At 47.0% G+C, this 19182-nt stretch overlaps 1 protein-coding gene across 1 annotated transcript in view; it reads left to right on the top strand.

Moving 5' to 3' along the window:
• The window catches only part of SSH1 (slingshot protein phosphatase 1), a 320878-nt gene that overhangs the window by 128415 nt on the left and 173281 nt on the right, over nucleotides 1–19182 (top strand). Inside the window, exon 3 of the mRNA XM_086948044.1 lies at nucleotides 5595–5698. Within this exon, the coding sequence (XP_086804170.1) occupies nucleotides 5595–5698 (104 nt within the window). The remainder of the gene's footprint in view (nucleotides 1–5594; nucleotides 5699–19182) is intronic.

Genomic DNA, 19182 nt, shown 5'->3' with positions numbered 1-19182 from the left:
CCTTCTATCTTCTTAGGGGTGGGAAGTTAACACACAAAGGGGCATAGTCGATGTCCTAAGGTCCCACTAGGAACAGGTATACCATAATCTGCAGCCCCCTGGCTTTAAGCGCGTTGCTGCTTTCGTGACCACCCTACTTCCGCGTTTGAAGAAGGCTGTTACCCAGGATCTGGATGCAGCTCTCACCTTAGAAAAAATGTTGACAGCTCATGCCAGCCCGCCAAAGTGAAGGCTCCGGGCAGTGATAATTTCCCTCTGAATTTTATCAGGCATTTGTCCCCATGATTCCACAATAATTTCTAAAGGTATACTTGGAGGCCAAGAAGTCTGGGATACCCCCCCGACAGTGTGTGAAGGCTGCATCTCTTTGATCTTAAAACCTAGATCTGATGCTTTGAATCAACCCGCCTCTACCCCACTTACACTGATCAACATAGATACGAAGGTGCTTTGTAAAGCACTGCCACTCTGGTTGCGCCAGGTGATCTCACAGTTAATTCATGATGACCAATGCGGTTTCATATACGGGCATAGCACCACAATGAACTTACAGGGGCTATTGCTTGTGCTCCTCCAGGTGAAGTTTAGTGATCAGGAATTGCCAATAGTCTCCAATGATATTGCTGAAGCTTTCGACTGGCATGATCTTATGATGGTCCTAGAATAGATTGGGTTCGGTGTAGGTTCTATGTTGGTCACACGGCTAGGGTACGACTCTGTAGGTTATGCTTAGATCTGTGGAAGGTGAGTAGGGGCACTCGTCAGGCGTTATAGCCCCGCCTGTTTGAAACAGCATTGGAGCCTCTGGCCACTCAAATCCGACGGGTCATGGCTGGATGGGTGATCAGAGTGGGGCCCGCCAATCTCCCAGTGTCCCTATATGCAGACAACACCCTTTTCTTTCTGTTGACCCCTCAGAGTTCCCCTCCTATTATATTACTTAGATATCTTTAGATAGGGAACTATCGGGCCTTAGAAGTCATCACAGGAAGTCTTAGGATTTTCCATTGGGAGCATCAGTTGGTTGCAAGCTGAACACGTTGCCGAAACTGCCCTTACGTTGGAAGATGGAGCGGTTCCATTACCTAGGGATTATAGTGGCACACATCCCCCAGAAACGCATGCAGTATAATAACGGGAGGGTCACTGAGGGCCTGGGGTCCACCGTTCAGTTCTGGAACTGCCTCCCACTCTCCCACATGGGCCAGGTGGTAGTTTCCAAGACGGTGTTTCTCCAGCGTTGTGTGTATTATATTCAACGTGTGGTAGATACTCTTGGACACCAGTCACGACCGAACCTATTGTTTGCATGTTGGGTAATGTTTGTTGGTGGAAGGGCTGCAAAATGGATTTTAAGTTTGTGCATTTACTGCTGCTCCTGGCAAAATGGTGGGTAGTGATTACTTGGGATGGGTTGATGGGTCCCAGTGTGGAAAGATGGATAGCGAATGTGGCTGAGTGGACAATGGTTGACGATACGCTTGAAAACATGTGACTTGAAGACAAGAATGAAGAGGACTTTAGGGTGTGGGCGGATCTTCTGACCTAGTTTGTACACCCAGGCGACACTCAATTGCGCTCCAAGACAGCTCCCTCTGCAATGAAGAGTAATTTACCTGGGTGGTCAAGGACCTAAGCTTCTAACCAAAAGACAAGGATAAAGATCCACCCAGGGCTGCCATCCATTTCTGCATCAAGTGACACATCAAACCTGAGCCAAACAACACCTAAGCAGAGAATCAACCAACAGCTGACAGGTGAGCTATGACAGTAAATGCAGCAATTGCAAGGCCATCGGTGAGGTATTTGCTGGAGCAGAAAAAAAAGTGGATGCTCCAATGGCTATGATCAACTGGCCACCATCTTCCATGCCTTTTAACAAAATCTTGACCCGAAACTTGTATTTTACCTGTATCCTCACCATAATGTTGACTGAAACCTTTAGTCTGAGTGTGAACTTGAACTTAGCCCCTTTCTACCCTTTATCTTGAGTCTATTTTTCTCACTTTTTAAATCTAATTTCAATCAAATGTATTTCGCTGAATTGTATTTCTCTGATTTTGCATTTCAATTAAATGGGTTTTCAGTGAAAGCCTTTCATTGGAATGAGTTTTCTTGGAAATGTACTGGTATGTGATTACAGGATGCTGAGAATACCCTCTGTAGGACAAGCTGTCCTGACAGTATGATGCTCATGGGGGACAAGCTGTCCTGCCAGTGTGATGTGATGGTAAAGGCTGAAGGGATCGCCCCCGAAGGGTCACTTGATCCACGCATGCACGCGTCATCCTTCGCCAGAAAGGAATGAAGTCATCGTCCTCTCGTGAGCAATTAAGTATTGTGAGGAATCTGTATGGGCCACTGTCCCTTGGCACCAGGGGCTTGAAAGCCCCATTCATTGTCATCACTTTGAGGAGATCTTGACACATTGGGAATAAGAGCTGCCTTGATGCTGCCACTGCAGTGGGGATGGAAGGGGTCTCGGTGGGTGGGAGTACTGTATACATTTAGTGATGTGTCCCCAGCCCTGCGGTTTCCCGTCAGAAACGTGTCTTCCCTTGTGATGTGCTCCATTGTAGTGTCTTGAGCCCGGGCACGTGGGCTGAGGCCAGCGGCGAAGAACACTGCCTTACTGTTTAGTTAAACGTGCCCAGCTTCTACGGAGAAAAGTGACGCCCTTTTGCAGAAATGTTGGTTTTCATTTCGAATTCTGACGCTGCCACTTTCAGCTGTAGGTTCGCGCTACCTTCTGTGGCGCGAGAAGTGCCGTGGGGGTGAACCAGGGGCCGCCTCAGCTGCTTCCCATGTGAATGCCCCTTTCATCGGGAGGCGCTGGACAAGCGCCTTGTGCGAGCCCGGAGACAGGGCTGGGCTCACAGCCGTGCTCCTGCAGCCTCTCTCTTCTCTGCTCCCGCCAGAGGCTACCAGAGCAGGATGGGCGCCAACTCTCGGGTGTGGAGACTGGATTCCTGATCCGGATACCTGGGACTTTAGAATTGGGTCCGACTCCAGAGACAATCTTTTCAGCTCATTATGGGCATAATCTTGAACCAAGATGGATGTAGAAGATCAGTTCTGCACAAGTTCATTGTATTTCTATTAAGGAGCTTCCATTGCTGACCTAGCATCTTTAAGGACAGCTGTATCTCCCTGCAGCGGATGACTCAGGTGTGGCCTCAACGAGGTATGTACTTTGATGTAACGCGGCAGCAGAACTGGAGAAACACGCAGAATGTTGTCGTTTATACATCTGAATGCACAATTTGCACCCTTGTTGCAACGGTAGAAAGGAAGCTCTAGTATTGGGTGTAAAATAGGCACAGTGCATGTTTGAGGAATTTTCGAAACCCTCAAGGAAGACGCAAGACGCAGGATGAAAAGGAGAGGACCCTCCACCGAAAACACCAGTTAATAATATATTGACTCCTGGTATGATCCTTAAGACAGGATAATTCATAAAGTGTGCGTTGTTGTAAATGCGTCAAAAGGGGTAAACCCATGAACAAATGGGGTCTGATTCAACCACTGTATTGCATCTGGGCCGAGGCGCCCATCTGAGTGTTCAGAGGCGCTCAGAACCCTATTGCTTCTATGTGTCTGTGTCACAACAGAAGCCACAATGCCGGTCTAATTGACTCACTCTGCCGCTAACACGAGCAAGGGATGATCTCACAGAACTTGAACCGCACGCCAGATTGTTTTTTCAGCTTTTTGAAATGAGAGCATTATTGATGACATTTACGAAGACTGGATTGAGCTTCCCAGATGCAGCAGCATCTTAAGCACATGGACATTAGTGCTAGATAATGGGATGAAAAGGATGCTGTTTGGGCTTTGGATAACATCTCAGGAAAGGCTGAATCCGTGCTGTTCCTGCATCTGGAGATGCTTTGGATTGGTGGTACCCCTCTGTTGGGATGCTTGCTGCTTCGTGGCTGCAGCTGGATGATCTGCATGTTCGCGTTTAGGTCCAGTTAGAAGGCGCTGCAGTTATCAGAGCTTCATGGACAGTGGGAGCTGGCAGCCATGCACATCTTTAAAGATTGCACCCAGGACGCCCTGCTGAAGATGCTTCCATGCTTCCTAGGAAGTGACATCATCACACAGAACCACAGATACCACCTGTAAGTAGTGTCAGAGTCCCTAACCCACTAACCTGACAATCACAGTCAAGCCCTTTGAAAGGGGAATGAACAGCGACTTTAAGTTTAAGTATGTAATAACGCTAGTATGCTTCCATTTTGATGTTCCTAGAGCTTGTTGCATGCAGACTTTAAATAAAGCTTTAGGTCAGAATAACTTCTCACTTTGAAGGCCAGCTGTTTTTATAATTCAGTTGATATATTTATTTATAAACGTATTTCAGATGATTTCTTTAAATGTTGTGATTTTGTTTTGCTAAACATATATCTGTTTTCTGGTACTACGTACCTTTCAGTGTGCACTGCTAAATGCTGTTTAACTTTATAAACATTAAGAGGGATGTATGTGTGTCCCATTTATGTAAGTTTTATCAGATGTCTTGCACTTTAATAGAATATAAAAAAACTGCTGACAGACAGCACATTGTAAAACTTTCAGCAGATCAGTTTGAAATTGTGTGTGTCGTGTAACAATATATACAGTAATTCTTAATGTTCAAACTTTTAAACATTAACTGTACTATACCCCTATTACTAATGTGCAAAATAGATCATTAATGGTTGTTGGGCACACTGGTAAAATGTTGTTTGGGCATGAGGTGCGCAGAAGGTTCCAAGACTCCCAGGGATTTTGATTGGTTTCTGTGAAGATGTTTTGATTCTAAAAAAAAATTCTTAATTTTACAGAGGAGCCGTGCCAATTTTTATCACCTCCTTTTCTTCGCTATCTGAAATTTAAAGGGTATTTCTTGTCCACCTATTTTCCAGGTTGTTTAGCCAATCATGTTCTTTGACCTAAAAGATGGTGATCATGTGTTTTTATAGGTTAGTTGATAGGTGCTCCAAAAACAAACTAACTTATTGTCTTAACACTGTGAATGCCCCAGGAAAGCGAAACCTGTCAGAAACCACTGCACTGGGATGGCAATTTTAAATAGCATTTGAGGAAATTGAATGTACAACTAAGTGTTTTAGGATGGAGAGAAGAGATATTTGCAAAACATCTCTGAAACAGTTCTAATCCTATATATTGACTATCAATCAGAGCCAGAGCCTCATTTTCCTCTTTATCTAAGGTTCATGGTTACCTTAAAAAATATGTCCTATTTGCTGCTGTGCGGCAATGACGGTCAAAAATAAATGTATGGAGCAAGCTAACAGTTCACATCCTAAAATTGTGATGTGGTAGATGCCACTCGATTTCATTTACTTTTACAAAACATTGTAATTCTAAAAAAAACTACACTTAAGCAATGACTGTTATGAAAACGTTTGTGCATCCTTCCATGAAATACTAATTAAGGATGTGAAGATCTTTCCGGTGTTTTATCAGTGTTCTAAGCAAATCTGTGATTTTGTGGGCATTAGGTGTTGTGTTTGTTTGCATTTGTTTTGAATTGGATTTGTTTTCTGCCCATCTTTGTTGATAAGGCTTATGTGTATGTCTTTCAGCCTAAGTGAGAGCTTTTTTATGGTGAAAGGAGCCGCATTATTTTTACAGCAAGGGAACAACACACAAGGACATCGAAGTCTTCTTCATCTTCATAAACATGCAGGTCAGTCATTGCTACTTCTTGAGAAAGTTCACAAAATCATGTTGCTCTTTTTTAATACGAGACAAATTGTCACCACCATTGAAATGAAATAAATGAAATACCAGCATTTGTAAAGCACACAGCTACCTCCGACAGGTGTCCTGGCGCTGGGGGCCGTCAGGAAGATTAAGTGAGCTATTGCCCAGAGTCACATGGTGCTGGGCTAACCTGCCACTGGAGCCGGGGATCGAACCATGAACCCCATGGTCCGGAGACAGGAACCCTGGCCGCTGTGCCACACCTCTTCCACGTTCCACCATTGCACCTTCCTAATCTGGATCCCACTTCGGAACCACGGTTTACAATAGCATTGTAGCCTGTAGATGAGGCATCTACTAGTCTTTAAAGACCCTCTCTTTGAGTGGACAGCCGGTGTCACAGGCAAAACTCTATAACGAGAGAGAGAGAGTAGCAGGCTAAGTCTAGGATGCTATTAGAGTAGACCACCCCCTGACGAGAGAATGTTCTAAATTAAGCAGAGAGAATCAGAAAGACAAGCAGAGGGATGTTATACACAAGGCCCACACTAGCTGTGATTCTCCTTCTGCCTCACTACTGTTTTGATGGCACTTCCAGCATTCCATTCTTCTAAGTAAGCAATAACCGCTGTTAACTGCTCACTCTTGCAAATATGGGTCTGAGCCTCAGGTGAGAACGCATAACAAGGGTTTTGTAATGAACATAAACATCATCTAATCAAGAATATAACGTATTAGCATTCTAGATGGAACAATGGGAGCCTACCAGCCAATCAGAATGCTCCCTTTGGAGCTTGGAACTAGCGTTGTAAGCCTCTCAGGTAGCATTCTTGTCTTCCAGCTACCTGTCCTATGTGGTAGCTGGGTCATTTAATACTCCATGGCAATCAGGCTACCATTATTCTTCAACAAAGCAAAAACTAGAGCTTAGGCAGTCATGTTTGAAAGGACAATTTTTCTGGAGGAAGCAGGAGGAGCACGCAGGGGGAAATAAGACATTTTTTTGTCTACTGTACAGGTAAGAAGCAGCTCCTGCATCTTACCAGCACCAGCAGGGCACTAACGGCTGTTAATTACCACTCCCCTTGTTATGCGTCCTTGCCGGTGTCTGATCCCCATCTTTGCTTGTATGGCCTCAGGTGAGCTCTTACAGCCCCAGTGGAGGCAGAGGTAAAGGTAGTACTCCTGTGTCCCCAGCCACCACTAGATCCGTGGGTCTCTGCCTAACGCTCGTCTATCTTCATTTCCCCTCGATAGTTCTGTGTGTATGTATGCATAAACTTAAAATGCAGCGTAAAGATGCTAGCAAGACTTCTGTCTATTTTAAAGGTGTGATATGTGGATGCTTTATTACTAATGGATCTGTCATTGAAACTCAATTTAAACCATCCTTCCTCCGTTTCTGTGAGGTTTTTTTCCACTTGAAGGAGTGGTGTGTTGGACTCTGGGAGGCATCTTTTCATGCTTGCATTATTCTTTAAACACATGCTCCATTCAGTGTCGAGTACAAGTTTCTTTTCAGAGGGAATGCTTGTTCTCGTTTCTTTCTCTGATATGACTAAGAATTCTTTGCATTCTTTCTCATTTCTGCTTAGAAAAGAGCCAATTGTTTTGTCTTGTGCTCGCTCTCTCCAGTGTCTGTGTCATGTGGCTCTCTTCCCCAGGGACTCACGTTCCTTTAGATTCACGCTTAGCAGGAAAAGATTTTGCTTCTGTATACATTAATGAAGTATTCCCACTTGGCATGCCTTAGCATTGCCACCAAGACTGGGAGAAAGTCCAGCGTCCTTTCAGAAAATGTCTTCACTTCAGTTAATTCATCAGCAATATTGTGACCCCGAGTACTTCCGGAACCACAGTTCTTCAGTTAGTGCTTGTAGGATAAGGTCCCTCTTGGCAGGGAACATCTACAGGGTAGAAGCTATGGCAGGTTTTTAGGATAACGGCAATCTAAAACATTTCTAATTTAGATATATTGTTTACACATATATCTTGTTCAGGAACAGGTCCAGTCCCGCTTTCTGACTCCCACCTTCAATCCCAGGCCTGACATGTCAGTCGGCAAGCGGCAGCAAGTACGGGTGTTCCCCTGCCGCCTAGGACCAGCTCCAAGGTCCCCCGTCCCCCTTGGGTATAACAGCGAGGGGGAGAAAGCCTCGCCGCTTCTCACTCTCTCGCACCCTGCTCACGCTCTCCCATTTTTTCCCCACTCTCCTACGCCCCACCCAGGACCTACTTAATGGAGGCCTCAGCACAGCTCCATCGTGCAGGTCCAGTTCAGCTCTCTCCCTGACTGCTGCCAGCGACCGCAGGCCTGCCTGACCTGCCAGTTGCCCAGCAGCAGCATGTGCAGGTGTTCACCTACCCCTCAGGACCAGCACCAAGGTCTCCTGTCACCTAGGAGCCTTGCCTGCCTGTTGCATGTTCTCCGGCACCCCTGTCCTGCCTCCCGTTTTCCCTTTTTCCTGCTCTCCTGTGCCTCTCTCCCCCCTCCCAGGACCTACTTAATGGAGGCCGCAGTACGGCCGCACTGCCAGCTCGCCAAAGGCAAGCCTGTCTGCACCTGAACCGCACCCAACGCCAGGAGCCCTGGCCCTCTGGACTCCCACAGGTACTCCGCCACCGATCTTCGTAACCTAGACCCTGGTTGCAACAACAGTTCCCTCCAATCCCCTCACTTCACAAGAGGACCGTTCACCAGTATCCACTGCTGCTTCACCTCCACTCCTGGACTGATCTCCTCTGCAGGATCTCGCACAATGCCGTCCGCACTGACCAAGACCCCACCAGACCAACTCAGATGCCTCCTGCTCAACCCCAGAACGTTCTGCAAGCATGCCACCGAAATCTGGGACACCATCTCCACCATCACCTCGACATAACCTTCATCACAGACAGGTGGCTCACCCCAGCATCAACCCCAGATATCGCCACAGCAACACCCATCGGCTACAAGACCAAACACCTCGACCAACCGCACTAACTGGCACAGAGGCGGTATAGCCATCATGCACAAGGAGTCAATCACCTGCACCATCACCGTTGACCAAACCATGCCAATCATGGAACACATGAACTTCCAGCTCTGCAATGATGGCAACACAACCATCAAAGGCACCCTCACGCACAGACCGTTAGGACCAAGGACTGGACTGGGCAACGCCATCGCTGAATTCTTCACCTTGCTCGCCATCAAATCTGAAGACAATGTCTTCCTGGTAGACCTCAACTTCCACCTAGACGATTCCACTGACACATCTCCACAAATCTACTGGAGAGACTGGACAACATCGGCCTCGGGCAACTTGTCATGGACCCTACGCACAAAGCAGGACACATGCTGGACCCCATCTTCACGTCTGGGCACAGAATTCGATACAACCACACCTCAGAACTCACCTGGTCGGACCACTCCATTGTACACTTCACCATCGCCGGACATTGCCTGCACCAACCCCAACCAACACAGCGTCCCCTTCCACAGCTGGTCCAAGATCACTCAGCAACAATGGATGCACACCCTCAGCAGCCCATAGCACATAGGCACCACCAACATGGACCACGCAGTACAGAATATCAACAACTGGATTGCCAGTGCCACCGACCAAGCCACTCCCACCAAACCAGACAAAACACACAGACCCGTCAAACAAGTCAACTGTTGCACCCCAGAAGCAGTACATCAAAATGCAAGTACAAACAACTTGAAAGAAGATGGCGCACCAGCAAGAACCACACCAACAGATCCACCTTTTAAATCAGCCCTCAACGACTACCATCAACAGATCAAAGCGGCAAAAAGAGTCCCCGACCCACCAGATCAATACCAGTGCCAACTAAACCAAGGAACTCTTTACCATTGCCAGAGAGTTCACTTGCCCTTCAGCCACCAAAATCTCAACCCCCCTCACAAGAACTCTGCGATGCCCTCGCTGACCATTTCCACAGCAAGATAATAACTATCTATAAGAACCTCGATCTCCAACCTCTTCAGCCTCCGATGGACCACCACTGCCGACCATTTGCTCAACACATGGAAATGGCTCAGCGCACCAAACACATCCACCCTTATGAACTCCATCCACTCTGGAGCACCAACCGACCCCTGCCCTCACTGACTTTTCAACCTTAGAAGAGACGAGAAAAGCTGCCAACTCACCACCATCATCAACGCCTTGCTAACTACAGCCACCTTTGCCGTCGCCTGGAAACGCGCACAATCAGACCCCTTCTCAAGAAACCCTCAGGAGACCCCAACGAACTCAAGAACGACCGTCCGATCCCACTACTCCTGTTCCCCGCCAAAGTAATGCAGGAGGCCTCAATCTACCACTTACTGAACACCTACAAAGAAATAACTTGCTAGACCCCTCTCAATCAGGATTCGGAACCAATCACAGCAGCGTGACAGCTCTTATCGCCCCAACAGACGACATTCGCACCCTACTCAACAGAGAGAGGAGAATAAGCCCCCCCTGATCCTGCTTGACCTCTCCGCCCGCCTTCAACATGGTCTCCCACCACCCAGCTATCGATCACCTACACCAGATTGGTAAAACAGAAAAAGCGCTGAGATGAATGCTATCCTTTCTTACAGGAGGCACCCAGAAGGTTTGCCTCCCTCCATTCACATCGCAAGCAAAGAGCAACATCTGTGGTATTCCCCTAGGCTCATCCCTCAGTCCCAAACTCTTTAACGTCTACATGACTCCACTCGGAGACATAATCAGATGGTGCAACATCAACATCATTTCCTACGCCAACAACACACATCTTATCCTATCTCTCTCTACCGAACCCTCTGCAGCGAAGACCAACTGCCACAACTCGATGAATCAATATTCTTATAAAGCATGACTACTCACCCGTGAGGGTCTCAAGGCGCTATGTGGGGGAGGGGGTGTCTATGGTTCAGTTTAAGAGCCAAGTCTTAAGGTCCTTCCTGACTTGGGGCAAAGATGGGGATTGAAGTGCAGAGGCAAGGAGTTCCAGGTCTTCGCAGCAAGTTAGGAGAAGGCTCTTCCTCCAGCCATGATCTTGCTTATCCGTGGGATGGTGGCCAGGGCCAGTTGGGCGAAGCAGAGATGTCTGGTGGGAGTGTAGATGGAGAGGATGAAGGATGTCTCAGCATGGATGAAGGACAACTGCCTAAAACATATCACAAACAAGATGTACGTTCTCATCTTCGGTAAACACACTGCCCTCTGGAATGACTCCTGGTGGCCCTTGGATGTCGGACCTACCCCCACGCTGAAAGGCCATGCCAGCAACCATGGCATCATCCTAGACCGTGAACTTTCCATGAAACGTCATGTCAACGCTATCTCCTCAGCCTGCTTCCATACGCTACACAAGATTATCGAGTGGCTCCCCATCAGCACCAGGAAGACAGTGATGCATGCCCTCATCACCACCGTACTGGATACGGCAATGCACTCGATGCAGGCACCACCACTGACCTCATGCAAAGACTCCAGACTATCCAGATTGCAGCAGCCAGACTGATATTCAACCTACTCAAGAGAACCCACACCACCCAGCTCCTTAAAGACCGCCACTGGCTCCTGCTCCTGCAGAGATGCCAATTCAAGCACCTGACCCACAATACAAAGCCCTCCACGACCAAGACCTGCTTACTTGAACCTCCGGCTACACTTCCACCGTCGCCCCAGGAACCTCCACACTGCACCCCTTGCCCTCACGCAGATTCTTTGTATACGCCACTGCTGGTGCTCCTCTTCCCATCTCACCACCAAAAGCGGGAACACCCTCCCCCTCCGCACCTCCACCTCGATGACCAACTTCAGGAAGGGGCTCAAGATCTGGCCCCTCAAATGAAACCTACAGCAAGTGCTTGGATACCCTTGCGGGTGACAAGCTACATTCTATAAATAACACTTTATTGATTAAGAATATTCTTGATATTCTTGAAAATCTGGCATATCTCTGGCACTCTTGATCCAAGATTGAATAGCCCCAGGAGAAAGTGCTGCCTCTGTCATCAGTAAATTAGAGTAGCTGGTTTGTTGCACTGACTAATCAAAGTGTAGGCTAGGTGGGTAAAATGCAGAGCACTGCACCTTACATAGTCTCTGACTTAAACATGGCTGATCCAGAATTCTTCATAGGTTGTTGGCTTTTGATCTTCTTATTCTTTGCTGCCGATCACATTTGCTTATAATGAATACATTTGCATTGCACTGCATTTCGCGACCCACTTTTCAAGTAGGAGCTAATGGAAAGAATGGTCTTTGACAAGTAGCCCTCTTACATGGGGCTGCCGCCGGTCATCAAACGCAGGGACCGCCAAGGTGCGGCCAAAAGTCTAGCTACTCCACTAACCCCCAATCCCCAACCCACCATAATACCTGCTTTTGTGAATTCTGACCCTTCCCAGGGGCATCCTGCTATGGACGAGGAGCCTCATGTTGACAGTGTGAAGCTGCCTGTGTCGCCCTCTGTGTTGCCTGGGGGCTGCACCCTTACGTGGGGCTACTAAACCTGGAGGGATTGGCGAGTTTGGGCCCTCCAGGAAGCAACCATGGAGGGGAGATAATGATGAAATGATGCTCGAACTGACGTGGGAATGTTTCCTAATGGAGATTTCACACACAGAGAAATGGCACACCAGGGAAAGGAATGATGTCCTCCAGGAGTAAGCTCTGTCTGACTTGTCCTCACTTCATCTTGGAACCATCCAAAGTCTTTTCAGGCAAGACGTGAGAACCCAGCAGACCCATAAAATCTCCATTGAGCTTGTAGGAAGGGGCGACCAGGCCTGGCCTTGTGAGTGATTTAGACATGAGGGACTTAGTGTTTTTAAAACAGGGTGGATTTATGTTATACGGTCCTCTTTATTCCATGTCTAGGACTGCAACCCTGCGGAAGAAACTTGAAAGAGAAGAGGTAATTCCTTTATTCCCACTGCATGAGAGACCGAAGACATCCTGATTGTTGTATACGAACGAATCTTGCAGTTCCTTTGATATTTCCTGTTGCCTCTCATGCTCTTAGTTCTGGCTCATGATTTCAGGGTCGCTCTCCCCGTCTCCCCCTCAGTCTCTTCCTTGTTTTACAGCATAAAAAACATTGCTTCTGTTAAGGCATTTATTGGACCTTTTCAATGCAGGAAAAGAGAAACATTCCGGATTCTAAAGCGCTAGATTATATTTCTTTCACCCACTTCTTCCAGCTTTGGATTCTCACATGTATTTTAAACTGTCCTGCACTCATTTCTTCACTTACAACTCTCTCCACGTTTCCACTTCGCTCCCAGGACGAGTCTGGCCTCTTAATAATCCAGTAAGCTGCTCTGCTTTAGTTTCTTGCTCCTGCTTGAAAAACTGATAGCAGTGGAATTCCTACTGGCACTTGATACAGCTACTGACCTTGGCCATGGAAGTTATTTATTCCACCTCTGATAAGTTTGGAAGTGGGTGAGCTTCGAGAATCACTGATTGCTTCCACCGTTTTAGAGATGACATTGTCTGTCACTGCTCCTAACATTGCACTCTAGCTGCTAGCTTTTTTTCAATCTTTCATTTTTATTTTGAACAATTACACGCATTCGGGGGTCTAGAATTCTAGCTGCCAAAGTGCATCCTCTGAGCTCAACATGTGAATATAAAAGAAAAGGCTAGAATTTTTGTGTGGCAGGACACTGTCCCAGCACGCCTCTTCTTCAGCACAGCACGGCCAACCATGAACTTCTCCGCCCCATTCACAGTGATGTTTGTGGTGATTGAAAGTTTGTATTTGTGACGATGGGGAGAGCTGGAGATGGGGGTTTAATTGTGTGCGTAATAGAAACGTTAGAGATTTACATAGTTTTATAACAAGTTTCTCCACTTGCCCTCTGCCCCAAAACAATGTGGTATGAATGATCGTGAGGGGGGCCAGATAACCGAGCCTATAAAACATAAAATCCCCCCCAAATATTGTACTCTTAGTGGTGGAGGATGAAGTGCTGCATTATTTGAGCAGGTCTTGAGTTGGAAAACTTCAAGTCTGTTTAAAAAATAGATTTGTATTGTAATGAAAATCCATATTTTGACAACAATGCCCCCTCCAAAGGATTCCACCTGAATAAAGGCAACAAGTAACAACTTCCCTTTATTGTCTCCAGAGATAAATAGAAAGCTGGGCAGGGCCCGACAGAGCACTCCAGTTTGACATGGAACACAGAGGGCCTGATTTACAAGGGTAAACGTACACGTTTGTGTAAGTTTACTCTTTTAATGTCTTCACATAACTGCATTTTAATAGTAAGTTTATGTCTCCGCAGCCAGGCGGAGAACTCCGCACATACCAAGATAGGATATGCCTATCCTTGTATGTGCGGAGTTCTCCGCACCGACAGCGAAGTCACCAGAGCCACAAACTTTTGTGAATACCAAGAAGAGTAAACTTACGCAGACGTGCAAGTTTACCTTGGTATCAGTGGAGTTGTTTCATGTGGTATACAACCCCCCTGCTGTGAGGGCGAGTGTAGTGGGAGAGATTTTAAAGAATGACATCTCGCGGTACAATAGCTCTTGGTCCTGTTCATACACGACGAGGAAGGCTCAGAGGAAGAGAGAGAAGATGATGAAAGGAAACTGTCTGCTAAGTTTGTGAAATTGGATTTTGCTTAATTGAGTGAAATTGCAGGAAATTACACATGGTTTATGTGAAATGCAAAGCTGTCATGTTGGGCTAAGTCTGAGTGCAAAATGTATCCCTGCATCAATATTTGCCACCAGGACGAATTTTATGCAGAAAAAAACGGTGCGAAAAATGCAATTTCTGCAGCATATAAAAGCTTGCACGCTGGTTGTTTGCGTTGTTCCAGATCCATCGTTTTGGTGCTGTGATGCATCTTGGTGTAGTGACGTAATTTCAGGCATTTCATGCAACAAGCATAGTTCAAAATTCCAGAAATTACGTGAATTATGCAAGCGTAGTTTAAATTTCGCCCCACCTAAAAGACACCCTGTGGGATACCAGTGAGGGAGAAGATACAAAGGAAGGAGAGGGGGGAATGATAAGGATCGAAAAAGAAAGAAAACTTGCATCTAGTCCTTGAGAGCAAGTTGATGTTTTTATTTTTTTGGCATATATCTAATGCAAACCATCTTAACAAGCACTGGCGTTGCCAATAGGTCTCGCAGTAGGAAAGTTGGAGCTATTACAATTGCAAATAACAATGCCTTTTATTTTTGTTTTCATTTTAAAAACATAAAGGGCTTTGTCATTTACAAAACCAATAGCTCCAACTTTCCTACTGCGAGACCTATTGTGCACTGCACAGTGTGGGTGAAAGTGGCACTGCGTGTGTGTGAGTGGCTTTGAGTGAGTTGCGTTGCGTGGGTGAGTGGCGTTGCATGTGTGAGTGTTGTTGCGTGGGTGAGTGGCATTGCGTGGGTGAGTGGCGTTGCGTGTGCGAGTTGCGTTGCGTGGGTGAGTGGCATTGAATGGGTGAGAGTGGCGTTGCGTGTGTGAGAGTGGGCTTGCGTGGGTGTGAGTGACGTTGTGTGTCTGAAAGTGGTGCTGCGTGGGTAAAAGTGGCACTGCATGGGTGTGAGTGGATTTGCGTGTGTGAGTGGCGTTGCGCGTGTGAGTTGCGTTGCGTGTGTGAGTGGCGTTGCGTGTGTGAGTGGCGTTGCATGTGTGAGTGGCGTTGCATGTGTGAGTTGCGTTGCATGTGTGAGTGGCGTTGCATGTGTGAGTGGCATTGCATGGGTGAGAGTGGCGTTGCCTGTGTGAGAGTGGGCTTGCGTGGGTGTGAGTGGCGTTGTGTGTCTGAAAGTGGTGCTGTGTGGGTAAAAGTGGCACAGCGTGGGTGTGAGTGGATTTGCGTGTGTGAGTGGCGTTGCGTGTGGCGTTGCGTGGGTGAGTGGCGTTGCGTGTGTGAGTGGCGTTGCGTGTGTGAGTGGCATTGCGTGTGTGAGTGGCGTTGCGTGGGTGAGTGGCGTTGGGTGGGTGAGTGGCGTTGCGTGGGTGAGTGGCGTTGCGTGTGTGAGTGGCGTTGCGTGGGTGAGTGGCGTTGCGTGTGTGAGTGGCGTTGCGTGGGTGAGTGGCGTTGCGTGGGTGAGTGGCGTTGCAAGTGTGAGTGGCGTTGCATGTGTGAGTGGCGTTGCGTGTGTGAGTGGCGTTGCGTGTGTGAGTGGTGTTGCGTGTGTGAGTGGCGTTGCGTGTGTGAGTGGCGTTGCGTGTGTGAGTGGCGTTGCGTGGGTGAGTGGGGTTGCGTGGATGAGTGGGGTTGCGTGGATGAGTGGGGTTGCGTGGGTGAGTTGTGTTGCGTGTGTGAGTGGTGTTGCTTGGGTGAGTGGCTTTGCGTGAGTGAGTGAGTGAGTGGCGTTGCGTGGGTGAGTGTGGTGTTGCGTGGATGATAGTGGGCTTGCGTGGGTGTGAGTGGCGTTGCGTGTCTGTAAGTGTTGCTGTGTGGGTGAAAGTGGCACAGAGCCTTTAATGTGGCCTGGCGCAGGAGAAATGCTGCTGCTGCTAATTAAATATAAAAAGTGTTTAGGGACTCACGGCTGCCGAGAGTAACAAGGCAGTGCTGGGAGGGGGGCTGCACACCAACTGAAGTGCTCTGGTTGCACGGCCTGCGGCCGGCCGTGTGAAGTGATAAGCCTTTGAAGTACACAGGCATGCTATGACGGAGGTGTGAGAGGTCTGGCAGGGAACCGATGGCCTGGCTGTGAAGCAGGGGGCGGGGCAGCGCTGGGGAAGCCTGTGGGAGGGTGATTGATGCCTTTGATGTGGGGAGGGAGGAGAGCCTTTTGCGAGCCTGCAGGAGAAATGCTGCCGATGCGTGTGCATGTTTAATCACGTGATTCACGTGAACTTAAAGAAAACCGCGGCTGAAAGCCCGTGGTTTGAAGTGGATTTTGCCGACTTGAATTCTCCCCATTTCCCATTCCTGCGGAATGGTAAAGGCGAGACCTAAAAAGGCCAGTTATGTAGGATTTGATGTAGTAGAATTAACGTTTTATTGTGTAGCCAAATGTGAAAGACACGCCTTGGAAACGTTTTTGCCTCAGTCCTTATTGTTTACTTTGAGATTGCAAGTTTGTCTGTGAGAGCGGTCATCGGTGGAATTAACTGCCTTGTTGAACCGCTGTTCACCATGGTTGCTGAGATACTCTGTGACTTACCCTTATCAGACACTTTACCGAATTCATAGATACGGTTGAAGGGTCCAATGTTTCAGTACCCTGAGATTAATATAGTCTTGTTCAAAACCCTTGTAACATTTGAACAGGCTCCAGAACACAAAATGCAAGGAATTGCAGTGCTTCAGCCCTGACGGATCCAGATACTTCAAAGACCCAGACAAGTCTCCCGAAAGTACTAGTCATTCTTGTGCTTGGAACGACTGTTTCTAACTTTCTTGAATTGATTGTCAACTCCACTAAAAGACAATCTGTACTAGGTCTGCTTAGGTCAAGCAAAATCCCCGAAAACACATTTTCTGGCTAGATCGCTCTCTTTAGACAGGCCGAATCTCCTGGCCAGCAGACTGAAGATGGGCAAACGTTTTATGTATGTAAAGTACACTTTTGGCGACAGGAAATTCCTGGGTGTTGCGATTCAGTTTCAAGTGCACAGGTCAAGTGCGGCTGCCATGTTTATTTGCAAAAGTCGTTGAGGTGGTGGCACAAATCAGACCTGCAGAAGTGCATATGCACCTATTTCCTGTCTCATCGTCGGAACCATACTTGCCAAACTCACATTTTCCAGTCCCCAAATACTTCTGCTCACTCAGTATTCTAAAGTGTTCTATAAAGGTGGTAACATCTGCCCTGCCATGATTTTAAATGTAAAATGTTTTATGGCAAACCTCGGCACAAAACGGTAATAGGGAGAATCAGTCCCGGAAACTTTGGTCTTTCTTGTTGGGCTTGGGAGCACTCACTTGTCTGCAGTCCACGGCTAGCCGGGTAGGCTCAATAAACGAGCATATGGTAAAGGCACAGTATGGTACTGTGTGTCTGCTGCTTAGTAAGCACACAGGCTGAGCTTCACTGCCAACACTGGGCTCTGGTTTCCTCTGAGTGAGCAGAACAGGCATTTATCGAGTTTGATATTACTCCGACCTTGAAATCAGTCCCCCCTCAACATAGGTTCATTTAGAAAAGTGTTTTGCATATTTACATTGCTAGTTGATTTTTAACATGTAGGGTATTATTACAATTATACAAAGCGGTGTACGTTAGGCATTCTTTTATATTTTTCAATTAATACACTGAAATAGATATTCATCCCGACCTATAAGCCCCTATCTTCCAACCACTTAGGAATTCAATATGCAAATGTTTAACCTTCAAAAATGTCTGGATCTCGATTATTAATAGCTCTCACCATCCTATATTTGTAGGTTTGCTTCATTTAAGTTCTGATCATTCGCTCATACTATTTTTGTTAGTGTCCTTGACTGAGGGCTTGATAGCACAATAATTTATTTTGTCTCTCCTAGTGCTTTTCTTAAGCTCCCCTTCACTTCATGAGAGGATGGTTCACACTGTGGATTTCAGAACGTTTGTCACTTTTCTCTTTGGAAAAAAACATATCTTAAGCATCTACACATCTATTTATTTCCTCTCTCATGGTTTTGGGGGACCCTTTCCTCCGAAATATTCATGTGTAGGGGGTTGGTATGTTCCATTGAATTTACTTGTATCAAGAGTCTGTCAGTGGCTGCCGAAGAGGTGACTTTTTCAGAGCAGAGGAAGTCTTGCTTTTATAGACACCTGCAGGATTTATGAACATTATTATTTGTGCATAAAGACCAAAACCCATGGATCTGGCACAAAAAGCGGATAAAAGATTTGACAGCTTTTCCAAACCGCTTCAGTTTTTTTTATTGCACCTTTGCTACCTGCAATCCTTTTTGCTGACATTGATTTGATATTCATAGTTTGGTGTAGAACTATGCAGGTAAAAAGATTTTCGTGTCCTCATTTTTCTTTTAATAAAACAGAAGTGCAAAGTAAATAAAGAGTGAAGGAAAGGTAGAAAAAAGTAAGGTCAAGATAGAATAACAGGGAAAGGGAGCATACTTGTAACCGCAGATTCCTCACATGCAGAATATTCCCAGGTGCCAGACTGGATCCAGAGACTTCTTCCAGCAATGCTCCTGCTTGCTGGTATTTGGTAAAGTTTCCTGAGTGGTTTTTGACCCAGCAGCAAGGAGCGTCCTTCATGGAGGCTATCCTGCAGATTTTGTCTATGATTCCAGGTCCCTCTGGTGTGCCTTTGGGCCCCACAGAGCCGCAGGGATCGCCAGTCGGACTTTCACCTGCAGGTTAACCACTGATCTGTACCCACTACCTGGTTTGTTCCAACCCCCATGCTGACTTGTCTCTGTCCCCAAATGTTGACCTGCACCAGGCCTATAATATGCTATGAAATCACAAAGGCACAACCAGTGTTTAAATAACTAGATTCTGAACCAGTCCTCTGCCTCAACAACAGTATCAACAG

This window comes from Lissotriton vulgaris, unplaced genomic scaffold, assembly GCF_964263255.1.
Source record: "Lissotriton vulgaris unplaced genomic scaffold, aLisVul1.2 SCAFFOLD_468, whole genome shotgun sequence".
Taxonomy (NCBI): Eukaryota; Metazoa; Chordata; class Amphibia; order Caudata; family Salamandridae; genus Lissotriton; species Lissotriton vulgaris.
Note: the sequence above shows the minus strand (reverse complement) of the source record. Positions and strands in the feature narration are given on the sequence as shown.